Source organism: Strix aluco, chromosome 4 (assembly GCF_031877795.1).
Source record: "Strix aluco isolate bStrAlu1 chromosome 4, bStrAlu1.hap1, whole genome shotgun sequence".
In the NCBI taxonomy this organism is placed as follows: Eukaryota; Metazoa; Chordata; class Aves; order Strigiformes; family Strigidae; genus Strix; species Strix aluco.
The window spans coordinates 33,235,289-33,257,806 of NC_133934.1; the positions used below are offsets into that span (position 1 = coordinate 33,235,289).

At 36.9% G+C, this 22,518-nt stretch overlaps 1 protein-coding gene across 1 annotated transcript in view; it reads left to right on the plus strand.

The window, feature by feature from the left end:
- Positions 1–9,791, plus strand: part of TUSC3 (tumor suppressor candidate 3) — a 142,948-nt gene extending 133,157 nt beyond the window's left edge. Inside the window, exons 9-10 of the mRNA XM_074822641.1 lie at positions 830–920; positions 9,506–9,791. Coding sequence (XP_074678742.1) covers positions 830–920; positions 9,506–9,521 — 107 coding nt within the window. The 3' untranslated portion in view covers positions 9,522–9,791. The remainder of the gene's footprint in view (positions 1–829; positions 921–9,505) is intronic.
- Positions 9,792–22,518: the final 12,727 nt, after the last annotated feature.

A 22,518-nucleotide genomic window follows, 5' to 3' on the forward strand; every position in this document is an offset into this window, starting at 1 on the left:
AAACATCATCTAATGTAGATGAGGTGTGTCTTAATTATATGCATCAGCTTGTAACATGTTGCCTTTTTTTTTTTTTTTAATTTAGATGCAATTGAGCAAGCTATCATGATCAAAAAGATTTTATGCTTTTATTACATAGGGTGCCAACTGGTGTTCCAAATTTTATTTGTTAATTTAAGCATTTACTTTGCTAATTCATTCTTTGCCTGAAAAGGCTCAAAGTGCTTGCATCTGGATGCTGTTGGAAGGTCTGCATCATTGTTATTTATCTTCAAAACCTAAAGATTTATATTGCTATCAAGTTAAGATTAAAAAGTGATTTGGCTACCAGCCTTGGAACTTACAACAGTGAAATGTTTTAGCCACTAAGTTACTAAAGTAGTTACTAAACTGCCTTTGCTTTACTTCAGCCTTAGTTGATTGACTAGAGAGAACACGATTCCATTAGTCAAAGGATATTATTCTAAATGTAATTTGTTTTCCAAAAAGAACAAGCGAATACCTGAAATTACATTGCTTGATTTGTATAATTTACAGGGTTATTAAATCCATTATCATCAGTCACATACATTTGAGTTGCAAATTTCTGCTCTTTTTTCTTGAAAATACATTTCAGCCTGACAAATTGTTTTATCTCAATAACCATAAATATTATTTCCATATATGTTTGAAACCCTGTCAGAAGATCGTGGGCATCAGCAGTCAAGGCAGTAACATTTTTGTATTTAACTGTATCAAAATTCTCCATAAATGATTGACATACATAATATTCTTTGTAGAGATTCCAGTTTTAAATCTTTTATGTGCTAATAAAGTTATTTCCTTCCAGTAATATGCCTTGTAGGCCTGGGTCTGGTGGTCTTTTTCTTCAGTTTCCTATTGTCGATATTTCGCTCCAAATACCATGGCTACCCATACAGGTAATCTCTCATTGAATTATCATTTTATAGATTTTAATAGCTTTGTATAAGTTTAAGAATAGCTTTTAGGTAAACAATGTTTAATTTTTACCACTGAAATCTGTGGGAGCTAGAAGAAGCAGGAAGAATGGTGATTGATTCAAGCAAACCAAAAATGGCTGAAAAGCTAATGTTTTTAATGTGACTGTTAATGCAGACCAGTTAAATGGGTTTGAGCACAGGCACATGGAATACACTGTGCCCCATGAAAAATGCAAAAGAAAACATGTGCTTGAGTTTATAAACCTTTATTATATATTTATTTGTGTATCTTTATAAGATGTACATAAGACAAGTCACAAAAACACCAAACCAGTGTACAGTGCTAAAGCTATGAAATATCACTAAAAGTACCCTCTTCTTCTGTCAGCCACACCAGAGAGTAAAGATAGGGTTATAGTCTTTCTTAATTATATGTACAGCTGTTGATTAAACAGTTATAATTTGTCTGACAAGCAGAAAAAGTAGAAAAATAGTAAAGAAAATACAGTTCTTGCCTTTTGTAGGTGGATGCTTTCAACTGGGAGGTCAGCTACAGAGGTAGTCTAGACTTATGATTCACATCTTCTTGCTGATCTGTTACATGTTTTTTTTAGTAACCTGTCAGGAACAGATGGCCCATAGCATTTTTTTGTGATCCTTGTACCATTTTCAGATGTACATGAAAAAGCCTAGCTAGAGGAAAAGGGAAGGTGCAATTAAGGAAATCTTCAGTGCTATAGTAGTGATGGACCAGGCTACTGAGATAAAAGCAATACACTGACATTTCCTTACTCATCAAGTTTCTGGAACAAAACAGAGACTTCTTGATTTTTCTCTCCCAAACTTTTGTTTTGTAGGTTGGCGAAATATTTTTAATGAGGAAGAGTCCTTTTCCTGTTGTTCTATTCTCCAGGATTAGCAATTTTGTTCCATTGACTTTTGATCCTATTTGAAACTATGCTGTTCCTCTCATTGCTTCAATCTTTGCTCCCTTTTAAGTTTTTTTCCTGTAGAGATGTATATCTATGTATATAAACATATATATGTGTACATATACGTATGTATATATTTATATACATATATATGTACGTATACTTGTGTGTGTATATATATGTATACAGTTGACATAGTCTTAACATGCTATGCTAGGCTTTACAATAGAGATAATATTCATGAGTGCATTTTTCCCCCCTCTAGGTGGCCACAGTGCATTTAAAAAAAATGAGATTTTCCTTATTTCCAGTGAAATTGGTTTCTATAAACTAGTAGACTAATCCTTCACAGAATATTAGTCTACATTACTATTACCATGTATGGAAGAGTAAGTGGATGGTATGTGTGTTGCAATGTAGATATAGTAACATTTTGCTGAAAGATCTGGCATGATGAAATGTCAATTTATATATACGTAAGAGAAACATTAGTACAACAGATTCAGAAAGGGCTATTTTTTAGTAAGTAGAGAACAAAAGAACTGTCTCTATTAATGATAACAGTTCTATTGTTTTTACAGTCACTTTTAAAGAATCATATGAGAAATACTTCTGTGATTTTTCTCAGATACTTCTTAGTGTTGATTTGTATGACTAGGTCTTGTGATCAGTGCAGCAGCTAGCTTTATATTCTGTGTTATGTTCCACTAGTAAGGATTCAGCCTTGGGAAGCCAACTTAGATCTAACATTTCAGCTAATACATACAATTTTTCTGTTAGTTTTTGCTGCAAGACTTTAGAACTATTTTTTTGTCTCCTGACTCTGGTGTCTTTATGCAGATTAATTGACGTTTAGTTTAGATCACCTCAGATTATTTTAGCATTTAATAACATCATACTCAAGACAAGAAAACTCTTCCCCTTGCAATATGCACAGAAGGTGTGCTTCTGCTTTTTACTCATTTCTGCTAAGTAAAGACATCTGTAAAGGGCCCAATAGTGTATTGCAAAATTTCATCAGCATGGAGTTAGTAGTTTGCCGTCTGGGATAATGTGTACAGCCTCTCAGCATCCTCTCTGGAGACTACCTTCTAGCTCAACTGACTTGGGGTGAAAGACAGGATCCAGTTTTCCTAAGCGTAAGGTATTCTTACTTCCCATTAAGTGCTTAAGTCTTAAAAGAAGAAGGAATTATGAGCTTGATCTGCAGCTCATAAGATCACTTGTGAAGCACTGCCAAATGTCACCCCATGCTCTGAGCTCACAGAATCACAGAATCATCTAGGTTGGAAAAGACCTTGAAGATCATCCAGTCCAACCATTAACCTAACATTGACAGTTCCCAACTACACCATATCCCTCAGCACTATGTCAGTTGCATTTCTCATAACAAGTTTACTAAAAGGAAAGAGCAGTTGTTGTTGTTGTGTTCGTTGCCATGCAGTTTAACAGTTACTAAAGAAAACCTGACAGTTGTACTAGTTTCATTTTTAGTTCTTTCATCTTAGGAATGTTCTTATCACCTATTAACAACATGCTTATATGATTGTGCCAATTTCCAGACCTTGCATGGCTTTTGTGACTGTTTGCACTAGGGTTTTTTGACTGCTGTATGATACCTAGGACGTCTGAAGTGGAACAGTACCTTGTGAATATTAGTATGCTCTGTGAGTTGGCAAGCCTACACAATGGTTGGACTGGATGATCTTCAAGGTCTTTTCCAACTTTGATGATTCTGTGATTCTGTGAATACCATTGATGTTATTGCAGACCTGATTGCTCAGGTCCATTATTTTCCTCTTTTCTTGCTAATCTGTTTGCTGTAAATTTTGGGTGGGATGGATTTATTTTCAAAATTTTTTTTTCCCACAGTTGAGCCTGTATTTAGTGAAATATCACACATCTTTTATTTGGAGAAGTTGGAGCCCTGTGTAGATTTTGTACTCCTCTGTTAGTATCCAAGCTAAGAATAAAGGACATCAAGAATCGGGAGTGGGGGAAACAGAGAAATTTTGGATTCTATTAAATGTTTCATTTCAAGAAATTTAGTATGCAATGCCTGTGGAAAAGAAGTGAACCTGTTAGTATGTTAAAGATGGTGAAGAAAGAAATAGAAGAAATCCAGGATAGTACTAGAATGATTCATTACAATGTTAAAATGAGATAGTGCTGCATCATGTTTTACTATGAAGGAATTATTAGATCCATAAACCAAATTCTGACTTAAGGACCTAAGTAGATTCAATATCACAACTTACTAGTCGGTAACACCCATCAAGTAAATTCGTAAAAGAATGAACCCTGTGGATGCATAAGTACATGAAAAACGTCTAATGGATGGCTAAGTGTTATGCAGTTTTCTTTGATTTTTTTATACTGTTACTGCTCCTGCAGAATTAAGCAAGATTTTACAGGCTTACTTGGACTGTCCTAGATTCTTCATGTTTTCATGGGAATAAATTAATCATTCAATCTTAAATCCTCACTCAATGCAGAATTACTGGAAGTTGTAACTAGAACTGATCCTTTTGCTTTTCTATTATCAAATTTCATTTGCTAGTTTCCCAAATGTGTAATTTACTTATCTGGTCCTTTCCAGTGTTCAATCTTTCAGGTTTCTCTTGGGTAGCTCTGACCCCATTTTCTGTTGCATTATTTTAAATAAACTTTATTTGTTTGTTTGTTTGTTTGTTTATTAATATTTATTTATTAAGCATTAAAAATACTGTTGATTCTTTGACACTTCAGTGATCTCAACCATGTCATCTTCATGACAGTGCCATAGTGTTTCTGAAGAGAAACCTCTTTGATGTGCATAGTTCTGAATTTTAATGAAGTGAATGTGCAAAACACCAAGGAGGACCAAGTATATAAATTCTGTTATTTTCTCTTTCCCCCTTTAGTTTAATATCCTGCATTTTAACTTCAATAATATATCTTTTTGTCTGAATTCCTTAGGATCTTCCAAGGAGTTCCATGTCCCATCAATTGATCCCAGTGTAGATATATCTTAAGATGTGAAATATGCCTGTCTTCTTACTTTCACTGGTTGTAGATTTCACCTTGAAACTATCAGTCTTCATGTGATAAATTGTCCTCAGGCTAGTAAAGTTTTGCCTTTAACAATACTAACAACAATGCATACTAATGATCTGTCAGAAAAAAGAAAGACTGTTTATGTTGGCAAGCCTAAAGCAACAGTTGAAGAAAACTGAAATTGTTTTAATGCTATATATACAATCTCAAGCGTCAACTTCACTGTCCTACTTTAAAAAAAAAAAAAAAAAAAAAAAGTCAAATAAACTATATTGTTCCTGTTCTCTGGCCCTGAACAACCAATTAAGTCCTCTGTGGTGAAGCAGTATGGGTCCATAAAAAGTGAAACAGTAACACAACATGCAGTACATCCTCTTTCTTTCCAGTGACCTCCACATAGTGAAGATAAAATAGGTGAATAAACATAAAGCAGGATTCAAAAACTGGAGATTTACTTCCTTTTCTAATGTGCATAAATAAAAGTACTGGGAATGCTGTTATTTCTTTGACCCTGGTAATGCCATTGTCATTGTTAATTTCTGTGACAAACAGAAAAGTGTCCAGAGGAGTGCTAGATAAGAGTACAGGTCTATAAGTGTGCTCTTTAGATGGCATGTATGTAGGACAGTAACATTTTGTTTGCATTTCTTTCATCCACTTCACACATTTTCCAATTAAGTTTTTGAGTCTTCCTTCCAAATAATTTTCTTTTTGTAGGCTAGGGTTGGGGAAGAAAATGTTTTAATTAATGTGCTGGTAAAATACCCTTATACAATAAAGTATTGGAGTGGGAGAGGTGATGCAAAATGGAGGTCATCATGAAAGTTACTTTCTGAGTGAGCACAATCGTGATGAATGAGCTAACATGTTACAGATCTCTCTGCTAGAGCCATTTTTACCATGGCCAGGCTTTTTCATGCCTGTACTAATCCACCTTTTTTATGGGAACTATATGAAATTTTTCATTTTGCTAAAACTTTCATTTTAATTGCTGTCGTTAACTGTTGAAAGATAATGCAATAATTTTATCTAATATTGTTGAACATTTTCCCTTTTATAATAATAAGACAAGAGTGTTGATATATCTGAGAGAATCTTTTTGGAAGCCTTCTCACCCCAATATTTAAAGTGAATAAGTGATATATTAAGTATCAGGTACTCAGTGATTGAGCAATAAAATTTCGTTATATCAACACAAAATTTTATCTGTCAACTAATATACATGAGAATGACAGAAACTATTCTTAACTATAATGCAAAAGCATGAACTCTAAGTTAGCTTTGCTAGTCAGGAAAGAGCTAGGAAGGCTCTCTGGAAACCTCACTTCAGGAAGTTTCAGTCCAAAAAGCACACAGAATATTAAAAAGAATGAGGGAGAATGGTAAGAACAAACCAGACGACATCAGTACTCTATCACAGTATTGTATTACTGGGGATGTTAGGAATGTAAATACTTGTAATACTGGTTTCTTCAGGAGGACACAGAAGTGTTATCCACTGTTTACTGATGTTAAAAAAGGTTTCTTGATTATTTTTTTTTTAGCTTTGGCTGAAACTTATGAACTGCCCTGTGTTGTCTTTTCTGCTTTGTTTTCTGGATGAAACTTTTAGCACACTTTCATTACTGTTGAGACTTCCAATTGTCCTTCCAAGTCTACGTTTTATCATTTGCTGTTGTTTTAATCTGAATTTAAATGATATGAACACCTGAAAATTCAAAGTTTTCATATAAGTTTTCATTAATAGCTTTCATTAAGTAGCTTTTTAAGGAATGTTTTGGTAGCTGCAGTTAAGTGTTTCATTATCAGATTATCCTTTATAGCCAGTGTATCTAGCTATTATTGAAAAGAGTAACATGAAGAGTTTATAGTTAAACCATAAAAAATAATCATCCTTCCAAACTATGTATTGGTGGAACAGAAAATACATATTCTGTATTGACTAGCAGAGAAAATTAACTAAACTGCAAGAAAGCATGATAAATAAAAGATGCCTTATTTTCATCAAAAGAACATAAATGTTAAGTCAGACCTGAAGTATTCATTCATTGCTTAGAGAAAAGCAGTCAATGCAACAAGAACAAATTGCAAGATACCCCAGAGCCTGAAAATTCCTCTTGTTCACTATATACACCATGTAACAAATGTTTACCCTCACTGTAATTAAATTAGTTTCAGTAAAGAAATCCTGTATAATATTGAGCAATTTAAATTAAATGCAAGTGAATAAAATGGAATAGTTATTTCTTGGAAATATACTGGTAAAATATTAGTATGTAGAATAAATAGTATTTGCAGACATACAAAATTAAATTTATTAATAAATGTGAGCACTACTAACAATTGTTCAGGTGTTTCATGTTGATTTCATGCATAATTAAATTGATTCATGAAAAGTTTATGAACTGGTAAATCTGATTTACCAAGATTCACATTCAGGTCTGTAGTGCTCAGCAAAATAGGCTACTTTATTCAAAACAGCAGAAATCAGGATTATATTAAGACAAGAAAACAGTAATGCACAGTTGTCAAAACAAAGTATCTTAAATTTAGCATTTTCTATGCTACTTCTCTTAATGTGGCTAGAGACTGCATTCTTCAGCAACGAAACTGCCCATTGAAATGGAAGGCAAAAGAACTCAGTTCTCTGATCATCTAAACCATCCAACAGCACACTGAATTCATGAATATCCACAGACCTCCACATTCCTCTCTATGTAAAGTGACCACATTCATTGCTGGTTTCTAGTGCTTTAAAGAATGGGATATCTGAATTCCAGGTGGCTGACCCCATAGCAGATCTCTTAAGCAGCATGTGCTTCATCCTGTGGCAAACAGTTTGCATGCTCCTCTATGAGTAGAACCTTCTTTCTGTGGTTACCACCATTAAGAATTCCTCTTTTTGCTTTTATGGCTTTCCTGTAAGTCTTAGTTTACCTACCTATACTACCCATTTCCAGCTAGTTAATGTCTGGAAGGGCACAGTTTGGCCAGCCTTTCCTATTCTGCTTTGCATAAGGGAACATGGGGGTTTTTTTCTTTTTGTAGATCTACCCCAACAGATGTTGTCCAATTTGCTATTCTAGATTTTTCATAAATGCTGCCCCTTCTTTTTGGCTACTCTCTAGTTTATGATTTTTTATGGTCTTTTGGCTTTTTGTGGTTTTCCACCTTAGGCTTTTTCCTTCTTTGTGTATCTAGCCTCTTAAGCTTGTTTTATAGCTTCCATATAACTTGCAGTGTTTACCTTATCCATATTCTAGATCATGTCTCTTAGCTGCTAAAAATGCAGTTTGTTTGTAGACAGAAAGTAAGGAACAATAGCTATGGTAGTATCATATTTATCAAAAATGACACTGCCATATTTGTATTTCCTGACAGTTATATGATTCAGTCTTTTACCCCTCCTGAACCTATCAGTGCTACCTGCCTGATTATTGTAATCTTCAGACCTTCCCACTCTTTCCCCCAAACTTTTTCACTACCAGTATTCCTCTTCTCCTCTCAGTTCCATTCCTATACATGGCCTTACATATCTATCCTAGACCTGGGTTATCTTTTTAGTCTCATGTGCTCAGCATTCTCTTTCTTCTCCACTCAGCACCCTGCAATTCACCTCTTCATGCTGTTGCTCTTGCTAGCTGTTCCCTTTCAATAATCACTTCACCCTGGAGCACCCAGCCAATGCTGTCTGTTTTGCCTTGGTTTGTATGTCTTGCCTAATGAGCTTGTCACCCTTTTGCAGCAGGGAACATCTTTATACTGATACAGTCTTTTAAGCTTATGGCACTTGTATTTATGTTTTGTAAAGGTTAATTAATTATGCCATGAATGGAAAACTGATGAAATTACTACAATGTGTATGCTAGACTGTGCTGCATATCGATAAGGAGATGAAAGATCTTCCATTCAAAGCTAGAGGCAGTGAAGAAACCCCTCCATTCGGTAGTTCGTTGCCTTTATGTTTGTACAGTTAACTCACTCTGTAGTCATGCACAAGTCTTTCTCTTTGTGTTCCCATTTCCCAATTTATGACATCACTGTTCTTTGGTAAAGTACTTAGAAAGATATGACACACAATATATACCTACTTTTTAAAAACCACAAAGTTTCATTCCAGGGTAAAGAAACAACAGTGTCATCTCAAACTTCTTCATTTACTCAAATATTAAGAGTTGAAGAGTGAAACCCTACAGAGCCTTGCCAAGTCCTCTATACCCTCCCCACTCTGGGGCCACTTCAACAGTAAAAGAAAAATGTTCTAAATAAATCTGAAACATCCTGGGAGAGGTAGTTCTCACTTTAAGTAGTAGGAGCAGATGCAGAACTTGATTAAAGAGAACAGATGTTTGAAGTGCATTTTACTTTTTAATTTTTTTAAATAGGCAAATTTAAGTTTCAGTCACTCAAGTTTTATTTGATGACTTTCATGCTTGTTTAGTAATTACTAAATGGGATATAAAAACTTAAGAGATTATTAGATAAATGTCGAATGACTTCAAATGAATGTTTTGAACTCTTTGTTTATTCAAATAATTGTGATGCTATGTTTTATATGCATTTTTCAGTATTTAATCATGTTTTCTTTCTTTTCAGCTTCTTAATTAAATGAATTCAAGAGGGATTCATTTAGAGCTGCTTACCATGAAGATAAGCTATTACTGATATTATCTGCCCACCAATGTTACATGTATTCAAGAATCTTTTGTTGGTTCATCTGTTTTTGTGATAATTTATATAGTATGCTGATAGAGAAATGAATGCAGTTTTATGCAATGAATGTGTAATTTATAGAAATATACAGTAAACACCTCATTGGGAAGTGCTAAAAAGTTATGAATATAGTGTGCTCAAGAATTTAAATAAATTTCATTATAATGGGCTTCTGTTTAAGGCTTCCTCATTACCTTTAGTACATGAATCCAAAGGATATTGCCAAGATTTTTCATGTGAAGTTTGTTATAAGGTTTTGAAATGTGTTTTAGAACTGAACAAAATATTGTCGATTCTTCAACTGCTGTTAAGAGAAAACCATGGTGGAAACATTTAATGACTACATGCACCTCACCACCGCTTTGCTTTGAAACAGTATATGTATATATAGACTCTGATCACTTCAGTCATGTTGAGTCATTAATATAAAATTATATTTACATATTTTCATCCTGGATTTCTTCTTTTCCTGGCTCAGTAGTTTTCACTGCTAGTTCATATCTCTTTCATACCAAAGAGCGCAATTCAAAATGGTTTGTGGAATTTTGAAGGCAAGAAGGCTTAGTTCAGTCAGAACGCGGATCCTTTTAAGCTGCCTCTGTGGTGACAAAATTGGAGGATGGGGAGCAACAACATTTTGTAATCCACAACGTGCTTTTTTCCTTAGGTAGCAGCAGAAGGAATGTATTATCCTGAACAATGTTAATAAAGCAATACAGATGAGTCTATTGGAACAGAAGTTACAGCAGTTGCCAGTTTTCTGTTCACCCAGCTTTGTGAAATGCTTATGTAGGGATTTGTAATGCCATTTTTGTAGCTTCACACATCTCATATTATGTGAATTGCTCATAAACCTTTGCATATGCCTACATAGTGTGTTCTCTGTAGCTCAGGAAACAAGAATCACATGAAACTCTACCTCAGTCTTGCTGCTTCTTTTTCTCTCTGCTGGTAGTTTTCCATGTACCAGTTCACTGTCCCTGGCATTCCAGGAATGAAATCAAGTTGGAATCTCTCCATTCAAGATATAGGACTTTTCAAAACTCACTTCATCTAATGCTCTAGCTGTTCCTTCTCCAGAAAATATCAGTATGTTAAGACTGAGAAACATTTTAGGACAGGAAAAAAGAGAAAGAACAGGTTGTATCTTACACAAAAACAAAGCAAGACTTCTGGTGTGGAAATGCTGCAAGGTTGTGGAGCAGGATTTAAACTAGAAGTTGGCAAAAAATTGACCAAGTCAAAACACCCAGTTCACAGACTGATATGGATTGTGAAGGGGGATGCAGCCTTTTCAGAGGTGCATCAGCTGTTAGCCAGAAAGGCAGATCACATTGTGTAGGGAAGGCAAATCAGACTGATCATGATGCCAGCTGACTGATATACGCCAGTGTCATGAAGCTAGGGCAGAATTTGCAAGAGCTTTATGTCAGTGCTAGAAGCTTGAGAAATGGATGGAGGAGTTAGAATCTGTGGTATCAACAATAGCCCTGGTATAACAGGCATTCAGAGACCTGGTGGGGGGAAGAAAAAAAAAAAAAAAAATCAGGACACTGTTGCCAAGCTACCAACTTGAGAACAGCACAGCATGATATGCAGGTGACAAAGTGGCACCATATGTGAAAGATTACATGTGAAAGAGTGCAACAGCATGGACATCGTACAGGAAGAAAAGAAGCATTGCAGTAGGTCTCCATGGTTGAAAGTCTGTACTGAGCTAATTAAGAAAAACAAATCTTACTCTAAGAAAGAACTAGAACTGTGCTAGTGGCCCCTGATCAAGATGACATTAGCAAACAGGAAGACAGACTTAGAGAAACTGTGTTTCAGGCAGGTCATAATCATGAGAGATCATGAGACCACATGCTAATGAGATTAAGTATTTCAGGTTGTGATGAGGTGTAAAGTATTGCAGTGATACATGACTGCCTCCTGGAACAACTGGTAGACCTCAAATAATAACCAAATCAAAAGTAGCAGCTTGAGTAGTGCATGGCTACTAGCATAAGAGGTGTTCATGGGAGAGCTCCTCTATAACAGCAACCACAATACAGTAGCGTTAATACTGTTGCAAGAGGACAGTCAAAGTGAAATCTGAACTAGTAAGTTGGAGCAATGTAGAAATAAAGGCAGTTAATAAAACAAAAATAACCCACAACAAAAAAAAAAAAATAACAGTCCAAATAGCAAGACACCTACAACCAGCCTGGGGGCTGTTAAATACATTAAATTTAAATACGTTAAATTAGAAGCCCAGGTAAAACATGTGCTGCAACTCAAAAAGAAATAAAAAATACTTACATGGTCAATAGGAAAGTTACTCAGAGAGAGTTCTGTGGCTTGAACGCTGACAAGAGAAACAGGAGAACTCACAGCACATCGCAGGTCAACTGTAAACATAACAGGTCTAAAACAATAATCTAAAGATGATGCTCAAGGTGTTAGCATGATAGCACAGAATTCTTAAAGTACATCAAAAGCAGGGGACCAGGTAGGGGCCTAGTGAGAGAGCTGATGACAAAGGTTTAAGAAGGGGCATCTAGTGATAAAGACTATGACAGAGAAGCTAAATTCTCTGTAGGAGCTAGGCCAGAAGATATAGATCAACATGGTCTAGCACCTTCTTTGTAATTGCTTTAAATAGATAAGCTAGATGCTGGTAAGATCTCAGGACCAAATGGCATTTATCAAAGAGCTCTGAAGGAAATCAGATGTGAGGTTGCAGAACTGCTGAGCAAGGAGCCTTCACCTATCATTACAGATTGCCTCTGTATCAGAGGACTGATGGATTGCCAACACAGCTGTCATCTATAAAAAGTAGAGTCTAGAGAAAAGACTGAGCTACAGACCAATGAACTATTTCCAATCCTGATAGGATGTTTTAGTCTGCAATAAAAAGTTTACTGAGATCAAGGGTAAACGTAGTCAGCTGGGAAAGGTGTAGGACTTGTATAAAGGAGAATTTAAGCTTACAAAGCTTGGAGAGGGCTAAAATAGTGTCAGAAAAGCATATGGATAAAAATAATTTGGCATGGCTTTACTAACCTAATCTGCAGTTGGGAGAAGTGTCTTCTTCATGACTTAAAAACCAGTTAAAAGATACCAAGCCAAGGATAGGGCTTAATGGTCACTTCTCATGACAGGAAATCACTTCTTATGTCTGGATAGGGAGGCTCTACAGAGAGATCTGGACAGGCTGGAGGAATGGGCTAAGGCCAACTGTATGAGCTTCAATAAGGCCAAATGCCGGGTGCTGCACTTGGGCCACAACAACCCCCAGCAGCGCTACAGGCTTGGGGAGGAGTGACTGGAGAGCTGCCACTCAGAGAGGGACCTGGGGGTGTTGATTGACAGCCAGCTGAACATGAGCCAGCAGTGTGCCCAGGTGGCCAAGAAGGCCGATGGCATCCTGGCCTGTATCAGAAATAGTGTGGCCAGCAGGGACAGGGAAAGGATCTTACCCCTGTACTCGGCACTGGTGAGGCCGCACCTCGATTCCTGTGTTCAGTTTTGGGCCCCTCACTACAAAAAGGACATTGAATTACTCGAGCGTGTCCAGAGAAGGGCAACGAATCTGGTGAAGGGTCTGGAGCACATGTCGTACGAGGAGCGGCTGAGGGAACTGGGGTTGTTTAGTCTGGAGAAGAGGAGGCTGAGGGGAGACCTCATCGCCCTCTACAGCTACCTGAAAGGAGATTGCAGAGAGCTGGGGATGAGTCTCTTTAATGAAGCAATAGGACAAGAGGGAATGGCCTCAAGTTGCGCCAGGGAAGGTTTAGACTGGATATCAGGAAGTATTTCTTTACAGAACGGGTTGTTAGGCGTTGGAATGGGCTGCCCAGGGAGGTGGTGGAGTCCCCATCCCTGGGGGTGTTTAAGAGTCGGGTTGACATAGCGCTGAGGGATGTGGTGTAGTTGGGAACTGTCAGTGTTAGATTAACGGTTGGACTAGATGATCTTCAAGGTCTTTTCCAACCTAGATGATTCTGTGATTCTATGATCTCCTGCAACTTTTCTTCTCTTAACAGCACAAATAAGCAGGCCTGGAAAGCACTAGCAGTCAGGGAGGAGGCAGACAGACACAGGTACTGGCAGAGCTCAGGAGGACAAGAAGCATTTCTAAAGACCCCAGTCCCAAGGTGAGTGGGTCATGCAAACCCTGTAGGAAATAAAAGTACAAAGTTTAGCAGAACAAAGATAGCAGAGTAATGCATTTAGATCTCAAGCGCTGAGCAACAAGAACACATAGAACCACTTTTTAAAATAGATGCAGAAATGCATCATTAATAACTTCAAGACATTTTCATCACATGTGATGCATCAAAAATCTTGTGATCTTCTTTTGATGCTAATGCACAACATTTTATGGAGTGCTAGAGTGAATGCTATTTGTTGTAAGTCCTTTCTGTTACATTCATAAGGAGCTGATAACTCAGTTTCTGTCGTATTTCATAGGCGATCACTTCCAGTGCTATGAATTTATCACCTTAACTATAGCATTCAGAGTAGTATATGGACAGGTTGGAGTTTGATTTAAAGAACAAACTGAAGCAATGAGAAACAACAGAGCTGTAGCACAGGCAGTAAGAACTGCAAGTCTACATGCAGCAGGCAATACAGAGTCCTCCATTTCTTACGCTTCTTCTGCTGCATGCTACTTGGCACATACACTTCCTCCCCACACCCATGTTTAGATATTTTTCTATAGACCTTAGCAAGCATTTTCAAAAGCATTACCTACATTTTCTTCCATCCTCGTGTACCAGCAGCTTCTTCCTTGTATCCTTTTTCTGTATCACAGGCCTTAAAGTTTTTACATGGATCCAACTGATGTTTGGGGAAACCTCGTTCCACATTTGTTTTGTTGCACTTTGTTAGTTACCTTAACTAGATGTTGATATAATTGGAATAAATATATGTTGTCATTAAAGAACCATTTAGATGAAAATTAAATGATATATAAATCTGAAGGTAGAGATAAGCAAGCAGTACCTCTTAAAAGTATCCAGATTCTAAATGAGCAGAAGTGTGATACTAAAAAAGTTGACAGCATTTTTCACTAGTTCATGACTGCAGCAGTAGACACCTACAAACTTGTAAAAAAAAAAAATAAATCCATATTTGAGGATCAAAGCATAGCAATTCATAGCAGCAAAGCCTTGCAACTCAAGTTGCAAAGAAAGTGTAAAAGAAAAAAAAGCACCCTTCTCTTTCCAATCAAATTCAATTCCAGATACTCTTCAGAACAGCCAAATAAAATTCTCTCCACAGTCCCGTAAGTGACATTAACAAGGCTCAGTGTCCTCTTAAGGATCTAGAACAGACCTCCACAGGGATGCAAGTGTCTGGTCAGGCAGAGTCATACACAAACTCAGGACCTCATCCTTAAAAGATTTTAGATGTCTTTAGACCAAGTCAGAAGCACTGGTAGTTATTCTTCCAATTCTTTGTAATACATGAACAACCAAGTATGAGCTCACTCTTTATGTTTGATAGTACTGAATAACGATATTCAAGAGAAAACTAGCCTATAGTTTTTGTCTGTGATTAAAATGTAATATTTCTTTCATGTTCTTTCATGTTCTAATATGAGTTGAAGATTTTATACACTTGTTGAGGCTTTGGTGGTTTTTACCCCCCTATATTTTCTATCCTAGAAGAATTTCACCCCCATATCTATCTATCCCAGACACGTGCACACATACACAAGAATGCCTCGTTAGTTCTTAATGAAGAAATTTTGGAGCTCTAACAACTTTTTGTTAGAACCTCTCAAATCCAAGAGTAGACATTCGCTTAGGTAGTCCATATATGAACAGGAGCACTGTATGTTCTCTGAAGTATGGATACATGCTACACAAAGAGCTACACAAGTTCAGAGCTCATTGTCTGCCATGTGGCAAACCAAACCCAACACCATCCATAAAGGAAGGGTAGGTCAAACAACTCAAGTCTTTCTCTGTCATTGTCATATAAAACCAGTATTTGCAGGGGAACAAACCTTCACAGAATGGTTTTTAATTTGATGTTACCTATACTAAAAAAATTAAATTCTGTGTCCTCCATTCATACCAGTTAGCTATACTATTATGGAAGATACAGCTAACATGAATAAGCAAACCCAAATTTATTTCTTTGAGCATAGCATCACAATAAGTTTATAATGCTGAAAGAAACATCTTTCCATATTTTCAAGAGAGGTTTGTATTGTGCATTAACACAGGGCAGTATATTTTATTTGAAATTAGCAACTTCCATAACACTAGGCTGTGTGTTGGTCCCTCTAAAACTACTTGAATTAAATAGGGAATATTTCTCTGGTTTGTATTTAGTCTTTCTGCCTTGCATTTTAAAAACACTTCGCAAGTATAAACAGTACTGAAGAAGCCTCAGAAGTTCCCAAGTTGGAAAGCTTTGTTTTATCTTTTAATAGTTACATTTTTGCTTTAGGAGTCTTACTCTAGAGAGAAAAAAAGCCTCAAGGTAAGTCATTACTGATGAGCACTTCAGGCAAAACAGTGGAAAATATGAGTTTATCTAGGCTGTAGAGCACACACTTCCATAAGTATTTGTTTCCCCTCCGGTAGCACTTGGTGCAGGACTTTCATTCTCTGCATTTAAGGACAGAGAACAGGAAGTTTTACATTATGTTTAAAGAAAAGCTGTTAGAGTCCTACTCAGTTTTAGTTTGTTTTGTGATAGTATGTATTTTCACTAGCAATTGAGTCATTTTGCAGAATGGAGGTAAACAGAATGGCTTACTTATCTGAATATATTTTTCTTGGTCAAAGGTAGTGGAAGTTATTGTTAGTATCAGAGGAAGCTTGTAGCCAGTTTTTGCCCTCGAGAGGGCTATCTCCCACCAGCACATCTGGTGGCAAGTAATAAATCACCTCAATAGTGATGTTGGATTTGACCATCCATCTTGTCTCAATACAAAGTCCTCCCTAGTCAAGGTATTTGGAGCTAGGAATAATTGTAGCTGGTGCAGAACAGCCTTTAGCCCTTCCTTTTCTATAACAACTCACTCCCCTCAGCTGTGTTTAACCAATTCTTTCCCTCACCTCCATCTCAGATAAGGTCATGGCAGGTTGATGGCCCTACTACTATGGCACTTAAAATCCTCATCAGCTAATTGCTGCTCAGATGCCCTGTTTTCTCCAGGCTCTCCTCTTGCGTCTCTGACTCATGACTAAAGCCAGAGCCATGGAGCTTGACTGGATGGTACTGTGACTTTTCTCAGAGAATTTCATTAACCCCAGAGGTGTCCAGCCCCAGGCCAAAACTCCCTGCCTGCACACACAGCATTTCCCATGGCCGCATGACCCAAGCAGCCTTTTGCCTTTGCCAGCTTCCCTGCTACTCTCCTCCTAAGGTGATCCTCTCTCAGAAGAGGGCTTGGCTGGCCCAGTGCCCCTGCCCTTTGAAGCAGAATGGTCTTTTCCTTTTCATAGCTTACATATTATAAATCCATAAGAGGAAACAAAGCTAAAAGTGAGCCTCTACTGCATGGTGACACATCAGTCCAGAGAGGCCTTCCCACAGTTAGTGGCCCATTTGTTTCTGGAGGACAGGGTGAAAGCACAACAGAACAGATACAGCTTTGCAAAAATAAAGTTTACAAACAGTATTTTTCATACAAGCACTGCAATTACTTGCACCTAAAATCTTCAATTAACATATCATGCACCAAATACCTGAATACAGAAAACATGTAGAAAGAGCAGAGTAAGCTTTTCTCCAGCACTTCTCATTCAGTGAGAGCAGGATATAGTCACAGTTCATTGGTTTTATAATGCTGCCTCTATCCTGAAGCCCTTGTAGCTTGATGTCAAACTTATCCTCACAGTTCAGTTATTTAGGAATTTTTATAAATTCTGAGAATTTTAATGAGCATTTAAAATACAGCAAGTTAAGAAACTGATGACAGTAATGGTTTAACTTCATCCTACATCCCTTTTGGTAATCACGTCTGTCAAAAGCCTTAGTCCAGCAATGCCCTGTTCTCATGTAAGAGCTGTCTCAGGGGAATTTCCTCAAATGAAGACAAGATTTCCTGCTGGGGGTATAGCTCCCTCCCCAGACGGGTTCCACAAGAAAAGTGTGTAAGCCACAGGCACACACATCACAGCAAATCCTAAGATTACATTTTAGTTCACAGAATAAAAACAGCAAAAGCATTCATGCCAGCTCATCATGATAGTAAATGAAGCCACTATCATTTATAATTAAGACAGACAGACAACACTGAAAAATCTAGCCACCACAGCTTAGATATAGGATTTTTTCACGTTTTAAACTGTTGCCAGGTGAGGCAATTCTTAAGGGGTCAAGAAAATTAGTCTTAAGTGACTACATACTTAATCATCCAAATGTCACAAGGTCCCAAGACCTCGGTCCCCACAGAGACTCCTTCTAGGAGAAATCTGAATTCTCCATGGTTTCTCAGGGCTGCTCAAGACATCAGTGTCCTCTGACGGACAAGTCATGGTTACTCACATCCTAGTGTTCATATTCATAAAAAAAACAAACCCAGATGCTACAACTCATGCTGTTCAGGGATATATTAATTGTTCTCAACAGGCCAACCAGCTGGTACAACCCAGGAACTGTTGAGATATTAACATTTAGATTTATTTTTCTTGTAACTCCCTCACCAGAAATTGCTTCCACAAAGCAACCCCAAATAACTTACCCCTCTTTCCATATGTATTCAGGGACATTTGAATACCTCTGAGGTCTCTGTTTGTTATGAAATTAAGTTTTGAAAAAGACTGAAAAAACATTTTGGTCACTAAGAGCTGCTCATCAACAGGGATAATATTAGAAGGACATAGCATATAACCAGCGCACAATAAACCAAGGTGTCCAGTACCCCATGCTAAATTCATCTTTTGCGTAAAACACACATTTCATGGTCTTTCTTTCAGCTTCTTTTCATGCCAAATCTTAGGCATATTTAAAACCCCTCAAAATCTGCTGTTCCTTTAAGAGGCTCTCTATTGCTATTAATGTAGCACCACTTTTCTTTCTGAAGTGGCTTAGTACTTTCAAGTGTCATTCACACTGAGGGGTACCTGAAGAAGTGCATTAACACACTTTGGTTTCACTTGGTCATGCTTTCTGAGTTACTCTTCCTTCAAACACCTCTTCTGTCTGATTCATTTCAGGAAAACATTAACATTTAATGTCATTACAGGCTTAAGTAGACATTTATCATCCGTTTGAGGGAGGGAATTTTCTTTTTGCAGGTCGCCATTTTTGTGACACTAATATAAATCAGCACTGAAGGGTGCTCTAGTGTGTCATGCATTAATAAAGACAAAAATCTCAGCAAGATAATAGAGGTAAACGAAGATGTGTAATGGAACGCATTGGCACAGACCAGCTTTCGGCATGATTTGCAGATGGGGTAAAGCAAGCAACAGTACTCTTAGGAGTGTCAGAAGTCTAAAAGCAAGAGTACTGCTCAATATATAGATTTATAATATTATTATGTCAGTGGATTTATAGATAAATTGCAGCTACAAAATATACTCTTAATACATACCAGGCTCTCAGTTCTCCCATGCATGCTGCAGTTTACTAACAAGTACATTCATGCAAGCTTTCCTGGTGTTCACACTTGCCAAGCTTCCCAAACCAATGTTTGTATTGTGAAGAAATAATGGAATAAGGCTTCGCTGTCCCCACAAACATTCTTTGCATTCAGATATGTTATGTGCTGATAATCCTTTCCTGAGTGTTAGTTGCAGTCAACAGTATATGGTATTCAGGTGAAACTGAAAAGTCTACTCCTAAGTAAACTAACTAAAAGCAGAAAGCCACGTTTGTTGTAAGGAACCACTGACATTCAGTGCTTAGTGCTACAGCCTGCACAAAGAACCCAACTGCACTATTTTTAGAAGACAGAACACAAAATAAAGCTTTTGATTAATACTGATTATAGGAAGTCGCTGGGAAGAGTTCATTCAGCCAATACTCTGTACAGAGAGGATGCTGCAGGTGATTTGAGCTTAACAAAACAACTATCTTCAGTGTTATTACCTCCACCAAAGGAAGGTTTCTGCATTTCCAGATAGCCATAAAACAAAGAGTATCAGATGGTCTCTAGTGGAGAAGATAACCAAGTTTCTAAAACAATTAATTCAGCTCACCAAAGCAGAAAATTTAGTTGCCTTTCTAAATTGCTACCAGCATATTTTTTTGCATTTTATGCCACCATCGCCTCTCAGCTGGATTAAATGCACATATTACAAATTAGGTATTTTATCACATAGGTTACAACAGCTGATACAGGATATTGGGTCACACCTCATACACAAACTAGCTAAGGTAAATAAAACAGTCTTCTGCAATCAGCACTGGTTAATTATTAAATATAAAATCCATCACCAAAACTAAATCAGTTCCATTCAGTAGTTTGAGGGGAAGAACCACCACAACATTAATGGTTGCTCTCAACAATGAAATCCTAGAAAACACCTAAGCAGTACAAAGTCTTATTTTCAGCTTTGCTGGGGAATTGATTGCAATTATATCAAAACTCAGTAACAAGCATGCTTCATTCTTTTTACAGACAGTATTTTTCATCAGGTAATAGCTTGTAATCAGCACCGAATACCACATCAACTATAGAGCTAGATGCCAAAAATTATGGCAAGAGGTACAGATGTTCTAAGCCATTACCCTGTAAAGGTGTATGTACAAGCATATGCAAGTACAACTATTTTGTGAGCTTAAGAGGAGCATACTCAGAGCCATTAAGGAAGTTATTTAGATGTGTGTACATAAGTCACAAATCAGAAAACACTAATCGCTTATCAGTTGCTGAGTAACTTTGGGAATTGGAGTCCAATTTGTTAACTTCTACATAGAGATAATGCATCTTAAGCACCTTGAAATTAAAGGTAATGTTGACACATACAGTATTAGTTTTCTAATTAGTTTTATTTTTTAAAAAGCAATAGTAAATCTTCAAGATAAACCCCTTCACCTCATATCCATAATTTGTACATAAGTATAAACCATAGTATTCCCTTGTTAAATCTAATGCAATCCAAAGCACTGGAAATTTATTGATGTTTTATTGTGTTTCCTCAAGTACAGGTAATCATTAAAGAAGAATAACTATCTCTTGGTGTTACTAATTTTTTTTTTTAATTACTATACTTTTTTTAGTACACAGTCAGCTTTTCTTGACCTCATCCAATATAACAGGATTCAGCAAGAATTATACAGAAAATATTACTTAGATCCTATAATGTCTCATCCCTTTAGCAGTTCACTGCTCTAAATTATCTAAAACTTGTATTATATTTATCCTATTTAGCCTCAAGAAAATGTTAATTTAAAAGCAAATTTATTACTGTTCACAAAAAAGACAATACTACACAATTAGTCATGGCCTTAGAGTAAATATTTCAGGACTAGAGGATATAGGAGTAATTTGGCTTGTGGATCTTACATGTAGCCTTCTATGTACTTAGGATTACAGCTTTATGAGATACACAGTAATGAATAATCCTGGCTTATAAAAGCAGCAATTACATTTTACATGGTTCTTTTCTTATGCAAAGTAGGTGTCTTCCTATTTAAGAATAATTGATTGGTTACCAATTTACTTAGTTTAGGAGACTGCTGGGCTGAGTTCTTCACTCATGCTTCCAGCAGGCACACATTTACACTAATTATGAGTATCATCTGCAAAGTCCTAATCAAAAATGACATGGCAAGAACAAGAGTGCATAGTATTTCTAATGAAGATGTTAAATCAAGCTTAGAAGTCTTATACAAAAAAAGTAACTTTATATTTACAACTTATGGCTTCTATACCCATTATTTCAGTTATTGCTTTCAACACAGTAAGCCAGGACTATAAAAGCAAAAGAGAACATGCAACATGAAACAGAAAAACACGGAACCTTTCCAGTTATAAAGGCAAGTTATGAGCTTCCACTATTTCCAAGCAGATGTGAGCTCAAGAAGATGGTAAATGTAACTAGAATGTGGATAAAAAAATAATCAATTGATCAAAATTAAAAGAGAACCAATGCACCTATATACCATTTTTCCCGCCATCTGAATGTAGTTGTTATGCATATCATGATGGAAGGTATAGGTTATTTGCTCTATTTACTAAATACCCCTACGGTTTTGTTCACAGCAAGCACAGACAAAAAGGAAGCTTTGCTCTTGGTCAGACACAACCCCAGGAGCAAAGGACATGGCATGCTCCCCAAGGATGCTGTGCCTCCTCTACTGACACAGGCTTCTTAGAGCACAGGATTGGGGGCAGTAGGCTGGGGAGAGACTAAGCAATGGGTTCTCTACAGCATAGACTGAGGTTTAAGGTACTCTTAAGATGTGGACGACAGCAGATCCACACCTAGAAGTCAGATATGGTAGACACCATCCTGTCCAAGGAGCACACAAAAGACCACATTGTTTATTGGGACCTAAGACAAAGAAAATCACCCATTGCACAAGGATATAGTGGGCAAGATAACTCAAGCTTAAATGACTCCTATTCTGTTCCATTTTACATAGCAGCTCTGCATTCTTATTTGGATTACCTTAATAAAACTCAGACTTTAAAAACTGCAAGGCCTTTGGCATCCTAACACCAAGGAGAAGATAGAAACAGCTTAATTTCAGCTATCTTTGATCAACTCAAGAAAATCAGGAATCTCAGATAGACACAGCACTTGAAAGAGTTTCACATGTCACACATGGCAATTCTCACACAGGAAACTTGTATTTTTTCCTACCTTCCTAGCACAACACAAAAAGCCCTGAGTACACAAGACATGCTCTAAGTGTTTGATAGAGAATGCTAAGCTATAGGTGAGGTCTACCTGAATATTCACGTCAGAATAAATTTCACAAGGCAACAA